The sequence below is a fragment of the Mobula birostris genome, chromosome 6 (genome assembly GCF_030028105.1).
Source record: "Mobula birostris isolate sMobBir1 chromosome 6, sMobBir1.hap1, whole genome shotgun sequence".
NCBI lineage: Eukaryota > Metazoa > Chordata > Chondrichthyes > Myliobatiformes > Myliobatidae > Mobula > Mobula birostris.
Genome location: NC_092375.1, coordinates 164,567,103 through 164,576,525, shown reverse-complemented (window position 1 = coordinate 164,576,525; position 9,423 = coordinate 164,567,103). Strand labels below are relative to the sequence as shown.

The 9,423-nt window shown below is 41.4% G+C and overlaps 1 protein-coding gene across 3 annotated transcripts in view; it reads right to left on the bottom strand.

Moving 5' to 3' along the window:
• Positions 1–2,312: 2,312 nt before the first annotated feature.
• Positions 2,313–9,423, bottom strand: part of sestd1 (SEC14 and spectrin domains 1) — a 137,922-nt gene continuing 130,811 nt past the window's right edge. For all 3 annotated transcript variants that reach the window (XM_072261772.1, XM_072261774.1, XM_072261773.1), the window contains 2 exons: positions 6,266–6,399; positions 2,313–3,316 (listed from right to left, as the gene is read on the bottom strand). In XM_072261772.1, the coding sequence (XP_072117873.1) occupies positions 3,193–3,316; positions 6,266–6,399 (258 nt within the window). In that variant the 3' untranslated portion in view covers positions 2,313–3,192. The remainder of the gene's footprint in view (positions 3,317–6,265; positions 6,400–9,423) is intronic.

Genomic DNA, 9,423 nt, shown 5'->3' with positions numbered 1-9,423 from the left:
TTACAGGTATATTAAGAGCAAAAGGATTGTAAGGGATAAATTTGGTCCTCTTGAAGATCAGAGTGGTAGGCTATGTGTGGAACCAAAGGAAATGGGGGAGATCTTAAATAGGTTTTTTGCGTCTGTATTTACTAAGGAAACTGGCATGAAGTGTATGGAATTAAGGGAAACAAGTAGTGAGATCATGGAAACTGTACAGATCGAAAAGGAGGAGGTCCTTGCTGTCTTGAGGAAAATTAAAGTGGATAAATCCCCGGGACCTGACAGGGTGTTCCCTTGGACCTTGAAGGAGACTAGTGTTGAAATTGCAGGGGCCCTGGCAGAAATATTTAAAATGTCGCTGTCTACAGGTGAGGTGCCGGAGGATTGGAGAGTGGCTCATGTTGTTCCGTTGTTTATAAAAGGATCGAAAAGTAATCCGGGAAATTATAGGCCAATAAGTTTAACGTCAGTAGTAGGTAAGTTATTGGAGGGAGTACTAAGAGGCAGAATCTACAAGCATTTGGATAGACAGGGACTTATTAGGGAGAGTCAACATGACTTTGTGCGTGGTAGGTCATGTTTGACCAATCTATTGGAGTTTTTCGAGGTGGTTACCAGGAAAGTGGATGAAGAGAAGGCAGTGGATATTGTCTACATGGACTTCAGTAAGGCCTTTGACAAGGTCCCACATGGGAGGTTAGTTAGGAAAATTCAGTCGCTAGGTATACATGGAGAGGTGGTAAATTGGATTAGACATTGGCTCAATGGAAGAAGCCAAAGAGTGGTAGTACAGAATTGCTTCTCCGAGTGAAGGCCTGTGACTAGTGGTGTGCCACAGGGATCAGTGCTGGGTCCATTGTTATTTGTCATCTATATCAATGATCTGGATGATAATGTGGTAAATTGGATCAGCAAATTTGCTGATGATACAAAGATTGGAGGTGTAGTAGACAGTGAGGAAAGTTTTCAGAGCCTGTAGAGGGACTTGGACCAGCTGGAAAAATGGGCTGAAAAATGGCAGATGGAGTTTAATAGAGACAAGTGTGAGGTATTGTATGTTGGAAGGATAAACCAAGGTAGAACATACAGGGTTAATGGTAAGGCACTGAGGAGTGCAGTGGAACAGAGGGATCTGGGAATACAGATACAAAATTCCCGAAAAGTGGCATCACAGGTAGATAGGGTCGTAAAGAGAGCTTTTGGTACATTGGCCTTTACTAATCAAAGTATTGAGTATAAGAGCTGGAATGTTACGAAGAGGTTGTATGAGGCATTGATGAGGCCGAATCTGGAGTACTGTGTTCAGTTTTGGTCACCAAATTAAAAGAAGGATATAAATAAGGTTGAAAGAGTGCAGAGAAGGTTTACAAGGATGTTGCCGGGACTTGAGAAACTCAGTTACAGAGAAAGGTTGAATAGGTTAGGACTTTATTCCCTGGAGCGTAGAAGAATGAGGGGAGATTTGATAGAGGTATATAAAATTATGATGGGTATAGATAGAGTGAATGCAAGCAGGCTTTTTCCACTGAGGCAAGGGGAGAGAAAAACCAGAGGACATGGGTTAAGGGTGAGGGGGGAAAAGTTTAAAGGGAACATTAGGGGGGGCTTCTTCACACAGAGTGTGGTGGGAGTATGGAATGAGCTGCCAGACGAGGTGGTAAATGCGGGTTCTTTTTTAACATTTAAGGATAAATTGGACAGATACATGGATGGGAGGTGTATGGAGGGATATGGTCCGTGTGCAGGTCAGTGGGACTAGGCAGAAAATGGTTCGGCACAGCCAAGAAGGGCCAAAAAGGCCTGTTTCTGTGCTGTAGTTTCTATGGTTCTATGGTCTGCAATGTTTCATGTTTTAAGAACTTAGAATTGTCGGATAAAGACTAATTTTCTTTCAGTTCCCTAAACTGGAAGCTGGCTACAGGAATCAAAATAGAGTATGACTTTGTCTATTAATGATTTCAACTCATTTGGCTGGATATCCTCAACATTCACATCCTCATTCTATTATGCAAGAGACCTCTGACCCAAACTTAGACGTCAGCTGTATCAGGTTTCCTATTAATATTCTCATTGTGTTGAAATCATGATTCATCTAATGTTTTTGTCTAGTTCTCATTGTGTTGAAATCATGATTCATGTAATGTTTTTTGTCTAGTTCAGTCTCCATTGGCTGTCCTTCCTCATACTTAGTATAATCCACATTTGACATCATTTCTCTATTTACAGCTCAACTGAGAACATTGCAATACAGGTTCCTCATACTATACAGGTTTCTGAATTAATAGAATCCCATTTCTATTACGAAGGAGAAGGACATCAGCAATACACAGTGCACATGTTGGATTTTATTTTGCAAGGATGAGAATCTTAATCCCTAATGCAAAATTCCTGCTTAAAATTGGTTTTCAAAACAAATACAGTTGTTTATTTATATTTTAAAGCTCATTATCCACAATTATCATTTAATATGTAATTAGTATAATATGCAAAACAAATGTTTAAAAAATGAAGAAATACATCATAGGCAATAAGTGTACATTTCTTATTGGCACAAACTAAAGCAGCAACTTTGGAAAAAATTTAAAAATTAGACATAATTACAAGGGAAACATTTTATCAACATCTACTAACAGGTATATTAAAAGCTAAAAGTTCCACAGAACCTGTCTAAGAACATAAAAGGTAACTGCTTAGTGCATGGACACTCTAAAAGATTTTATAGCACCACTAAGCTTTTTTGCCAACCACCAAAGTAATAGTTGACAGGACTGTAAAGCTCTAGGAGTAAGAATTCAGTTCAGTGCAATGTCTCATATTTCACTCTTACGTATTTCTCAGATCTTATTATCATTGCAGCATTCATCCATATGGCTTCTACAGTCAAAGCTGACAATGGCCTTTAGTCAACTGCAAGCTGCAGAATATGCACGAATGAGACTGTTTCCCGACATGGCAGATACAGTTGTACCATAATTGTAGATATATAATGCGCATCAGGGGTATCAGCCTTATTTTCAAATGCACAACAGTGCACATTAATTTTCAAAAATTGCTTCAAGGTCCACAATCAATCCTCTTAGTATGTATACCTGGATTTGGATCCACTTCCAGTATAAGATGGTGGCATAATATGTAAAATAAGTTTTAATAACTGAGCGTTGCACTAGAAAGGTGACTCTGTACTCCGAATAACCATTAAAAAAAGATTCATTAACTGTCATGTGAGACTGGTTCTAGAGTTTCTGGCTTCTTCTGGCTAACCACTCTCATTTTTTCACGAATATGTTCTGCTGTAGAGGCCGTGTCACTTGGACTTCCAAAGTATTGTTCAGTTCTGGAAAATTAAAATATTATATTTAAATTTAGATAAAGCAATATCATTAAAATAAAATGTGAATGAAACCAGGATGCCTTAAGTATTTCAGCCATTCCATCTTTCATTGACTAAGAGTTATTGATCAATTGCAGGGTTACAACAATAAAGTGGGGAGTGGAGTTGGAAAAAAACGGCTGAGATTGAATGGCAATGACTTGATGGGCCAAATATCTAATCCAATTTTATACCCTGTGTTATGGTTCATATCAAGGTAACAAAACAAGGTTACCTGGACTTGAACCATGACACGATAGGGTATACATGCAGAATTAGACATTTTACTGTGCCAACAAATTCTCCACAGTATGCACTCTGCAAGTCAGATATCTCTAATTTAAACTGTCAAAAGTTTTATTTATTTTATTTTGTTATTTTAATTATTTCTCTAAAATTCTTCGTATCAATCTCCATAAACCAAACTTCTTAAAACTCAAACAACAGGAATTCTGCAGATGCTGGAAATTCAAGCAACACACATCAAAGTTGCTGGTGAACGCAGCAGGCCAGGCAGCATCTCTAGGAAGAGGTGCAGTCGACGTTTCAGGCCGAGACCCTTCGTCAGGACTAACTGAAGGAAGAGTGAGTAAGGGATTTGAAAGTTGGACGGGGATGGGGAGATCCAAAATGATAGGAGAAGACAGGAGGGGGAGGGATAGAGCCAAGAGCTGGACAGGTGATAGGCAAAAGGGGATACGAGAGGATCATGGGACAGGAGGTCTGGGAAGAAAGACGGGGGGGGGGACCCAGAGGATGGGCAAGAGGTATATTCAGAGGGACAGAGGGAGAAAAAGGAGAGTGAGAGAAAGAATGTGTGCATAAAAATAAGTAACAGATGGGGTACGAGGGGGAGGTGGGGCCTTAGCGGAAGTTAGAGAAGTCGATGTTCATGCCATCAGGTTGGAGGCTATCCAGACGGAATATAAGGTGTTGTTCCTCCAACCTGAGTGTGGCTTCATCTTTACAGTAGAGGAGGCCGTGGATAGACATGTCAGAATGGGAATGGGATGTGGAATTAAAATGTGTGGCCACTGGGAGATCCTGCTTTCTCTGGCGGACAGAGCGTAGATGTTCAGCAAAGCGGCCTCCCAGTCTGCGTCGGGTCTCGCCAATATATAAAAGGCCACATTGGGAGCACCGGACGCAGTATATCACCCCAGTCAACTCACAGGTGAAGTGTTGCCCCACCTGGAAGGATTGTTTGGGGCCCTGAATGGTGGTAAGGGAGGAAGTGTAAGGGCATGTGTAGCACTTGTTCCGCTTACACGGATAAGTGCCAGGAGGGAGATCAGTGGGGAGGGATGGTGGGGACGAATGGACAAGGGAGTTGCGTAGGGAGCGATCCCTGCAGAATGCAGAGAGACGGGGGGAGGGAAAGATGTGCTTAGTGGTGGGATCCCATTGGAGGTGGCGGAAGTTACGGAGAATAATATGTTGGACCCAGAGGCTGGTGGGGTGGTAGGTGAGGACCAGGGGAACCCTATTCCTAGTGGGGTGGCGGGAGGATGGAGTGAGAGCAGATGTACATGAAATGGGGGAGATGCGTTTAAGAGCAGAGTTGATAGTGGAGGAAGGGAAGCCCCTTTCTTTAAAAAAGGAAGACATCTCCCTCGTCCTAGAATGAAAAGCCTCATCCTGACAGCAGATGCGATGGCGCTAAACGGCGACTCCTTTGCTTGCATCTTCGAAAGCAGCTCTATTTCCAACTTTAATATCTTTATTTTTCCCTTTCAGGGTTCTTTTGAAGACCCTGACCCGGAGCTACACACTGACTTCGGTTCTTTGCTGGAATGGGACCCGTTCTCGGGGTTTCAGGACTGGCCGTTGTTCAGCACGCCAAGGGTTCAGCAGGCCTGAGGGTCCAGCTCAGATTTGGAGGCCTAAGATCTCGGGGCTCTGGAAACGGGCGGATCAAGGGTCGGTGTCATGGCAGGAGACCAGTGTGTCTTCGGGATAGTTGGAAAATCTACTGCTGTGGGTCCGAAGACCCGGGATTTTTGCAATCTTCAGGCACAGATCCCCCAAAAAAGCAACATAATGGACTTTTAACATCGTAAACCAGCGAGTTCTTTGTTATGTCTTTGGGGTAACTGCAAGTCTGTGTCTTTGTTATTGCTTTGCTCACGCTTGAGTGCTCAATGGCGGTACTGATTCTTGCTTTTTTTTTGCCGGGGGAGGTGGGGGGGATTGCTGCTCAGTGCCCCTTACACACGGGGGGGGGGGGGGTGCTGGGAGGGGACTTTGGGGTTCTCATGTTTAACTGTCATTCCTTCTTTGGGGCACCTCCCTGTTTTCATGGATGTTTGCGAAGAAAAAGCATTTCAGGATGTATATTGTATACATTTCTCTGACATCAAATTGGACCTTTGAACCTTTGAAGTTTCCTGTTCTAAACTTTCAACATTAAATTGTATATAATGAACTGCACTTGTTATCCAACTACAAATACAATTTTTGTAATAACTTCTTTTAGTTACTCCATCGGTCTGCCAACATTATATTTGCAAAATATTTTCTATTCTCTCCAACTTGCTTTAGTTCCTAAAGTCTGGCGATTTTTCCATTTCCTCCACCTAGCATTATTGGCTGATTTAACAGCTGTCTTGGTCCTGTATTTGAGAAATTGCTCTCTAGCAGGCTTAAAAAAATTTAACAAAATTTCTACGTTCACTGCTCTTCCGTAATGACCCACCATTGATTTATTTGTTTATTTAAACTATTTCCGTCCTTTTACTATAACGAACCTTGGAACTTCAACATTATAAGCACCATCTAAAAACAGCTTTTATTTTAAAAAAAAACTTTGATCAGAAAAATAAATACATTTACCCTGTCCTCCACAGGTTTTAGTGTTCAACAGATGATAAATACCACTTTAACTGAACGATACAGCAACAAACAACATCTTACCCATCAGGGTAAATTACAGGCACTGTTAGTCGATCTAATAAAGTTTTTCCAGTTGCTTCAACTTCATCACATTTTTCGAGAAGTTCTTTCCAGGCTTCAGTTTGTTCTTCCAGTTGGGAGTTATCCTTCAGTATCTGGAAAAAAAAGTTGTTAATTGCAAAGTAAAGTAGTAGTCCTCTGAGTAAAACTGCAATTACTTCTAATTTATAATTAAATACAGTTGACTTTGTTAGCTGAAAAATATTTAAATTTTATATTTTATTTTCTACTTCTTAAAAAATGGTATTTTCAAGTTTCCTTGACTGTAAAAACGTAGTGGGCTAGATTATATTCATAACCAGTTGGCAGTTCCTTAAGAGAAAGACATGTTAGAGTGTATCAGCTCATCCTCATTCTATCTCTCTGATTGTCTGGCCTTGCTTGCAGCTTCATGCAAGTTATGATTGGCAGGCGTGGCGATCTCATGAATGTTGGGGGGGGGGTCATAGACCTTCATATGAAAGATAAGTGACGCTACTTGTTCATCATAGATATTTACAAACTGTGGAAAATGCCTTCTGACAGAGCAGTCTATCAGTTTGTACCTCCCAAGGACTGCCTGCTGGTCACAGACAACTTTATGGAGTGGCTACAGCAATGGGGCTTCAAGAATCTCAGGAACTACACAGCTGCAAAATTACAATAACAAGAATTTCACTGGAAATAAACCCAAAGCATTGGTGAGCTCAAAATAATCTACCCCAACATGATTTATAGACCACTGCTATAGTCTATCACCAGGTTTGAATTTGTCAATTTGTCAGCTACTTGCTAATGTTCAAGCATCAAGCCAACTAAGACATAATATAATTAAACATATAATACGTTACAACAATATATGCAAGGACACTGTTATGGCACTGGGTAGAAACAAAATTGAATACATAAATAAAAAAAACAGCAATTAGCAATGTGAAGTTGAAAGTAGTGTAGAAATTTCATTTACATTGGACACATTGTAAAAAAATTAGCTGACACATTGGAAAAATGTCAAATTTTCTTTTCTCTGCCCAAGTGGAGTGGGTATTTATGAGGCAAATTAGAAATGTGCTTCTCATCTTTCCATTCCCTAAAGATTGCTGATTCTCTTTGAAAGGACTAATGGAAGCTGATAACAACAGCAAACAGTCATTTAACAGACTCCATTCACAGAAATGTAATGAAGAAACTACACTTAGGCTACGTCCATACTACGCCGGATAATTTTAAAAATGCCGGTTTCAAGTATAAACAGGCGTACACACTAAGCGTTTTTCAAAATATCTCTGTCCACACTAATACGGATATTTGGGCGAATCTCCTCTATTGCAGGGGTCCCCAACCTTTTTTGCACTGCGGACCGGCCCACCCGGGGGGGGAGGGGAGGGTTGCCAACGGACAAGAGTAGCAGTCAAATACGTTGTATTTACCCAGAGAAAGACTACAATGACCCAGAGAAAGACTACAATGACCATGAAGCCTCGCACGGGCACCAGTGCGCATACACGTCGTGACCTGCCGATTTTTTCCCTCGCAAATCCTTTTTGGCGATTCTGTTCGGGGGGGGGGGGTGAATCATGACCGGAATGTCGGTGATAAGTGGCTAATAAACTCAATTTCATTTCTAAAAGGGTTTATCTAACGAATTTAATATTAAACACACAGCACATATTTTCCTCGCATGAATACAGTGATAAGTCAATTATCAGGGGAGCTTGAAGTAAGTGTTGAACGAACTCCAGTAGAGGTGGTAGAGGCAGGTTTGACATTATCATTTAAAGAAAAATTGGATAGGTATTTGGACAGGAAAGGAATGGAGGGTTATGGGCTGAGTGCAGGTCGGCGGGGCTAGGTGAGAGTAGCGTTCAGCATGGACTAGAAGGGCCGATATGGCCTGTTTCCCTGCTGTAATTGTTATATGGTTATATAAGTAAGTCAATAGTATCATAACATTTTAAGTAACGTTTGGATATTAAACACACAGCACACATTTTCCCCGTTTGAACATATAAAATCATTGCAACGCACCAATATCGCTGAATCAGTGGGAGCCCTGGGCTTGTTTCCCTGCAACAAGACGGTCCTATCCAAGGGGTGATGGGAGACAGCGATACTCAAAGGGGGTTCCTTATGTCCAGTCTATTCCGCAATTTAGTTTTCGTAGCATTCATTGCAGAGATATGTTGGAAATGGAAGCAACGTTTTCAGTGCTTTTGTGGCTATCTCAGAATATTTTGCCTTGACTTTGATCCAGAATACCGGCAGAGATGTTATGTCAAACATACTTTTCATCCTGCCGTCATTTGCAAGTTCATGATCTTCTTCCCGCACTGACATAAATGACGCGCGGGCAATGACCTCGCGTGCGTAATGGCTCAACAGTGGGCGTGACAGGGAATGAGGAAAGGTGCAGCTGACTTCTATCGCCAAATCATATTGTTTCCTTGTGGCCCGGTAGCACATGCTTTGCGGCCCGGTGGTTGGGGACCGCTGCTCTACTAGGCACGTGCAGGACACACAGAAAACAAGCCAAGAGGAAACAGTATACTTAGTGCGCGTTTGTCCAGTTACAGAGTAGAAAACTTAAAAGAAATTGCTCTTGGCTCTCGCTAAAACTAAAAAAAAACAAATACTTGAGCGTATGGAGGCAACCGACAGGGAGTTCACGGACAGTATGACCCGGCTGACGACGAACACTGAAAAACTGACCAACTCTGTTGCATTAATAAAGCACCTTGTTAAATGTATAAGACATGTCTGCATCAGTGTTATCTTGTATTTCCATACAATGTTACATTAGGCTGTTACACATCTATTGTCAGAGAAGTACTTGCATAAATAGGTAAACCACCTTCATACAAGCAGGACAGAAAACGGCAATGTGAGTATACTTATTTATTCAGTAAGCTATGGGTCAAAGTATTTGGTGAGTACATTTCTAACTCTTCTGGCTTCAGTCTCGTTGCCGTCTGTTCTGAAATAGTTAGGTTCTGCGAAGCGCAGAATCAAATATCGCTGTGATGACTGTACGCTCTAGTATCAATTGTTTGGCGACAATAAAGTAGTAATAATAATTATAAGAAGAAAACAATGAAATGCCGCACTGCCGCCATCTGTTCCGGCACGTCATGACAGCAGTT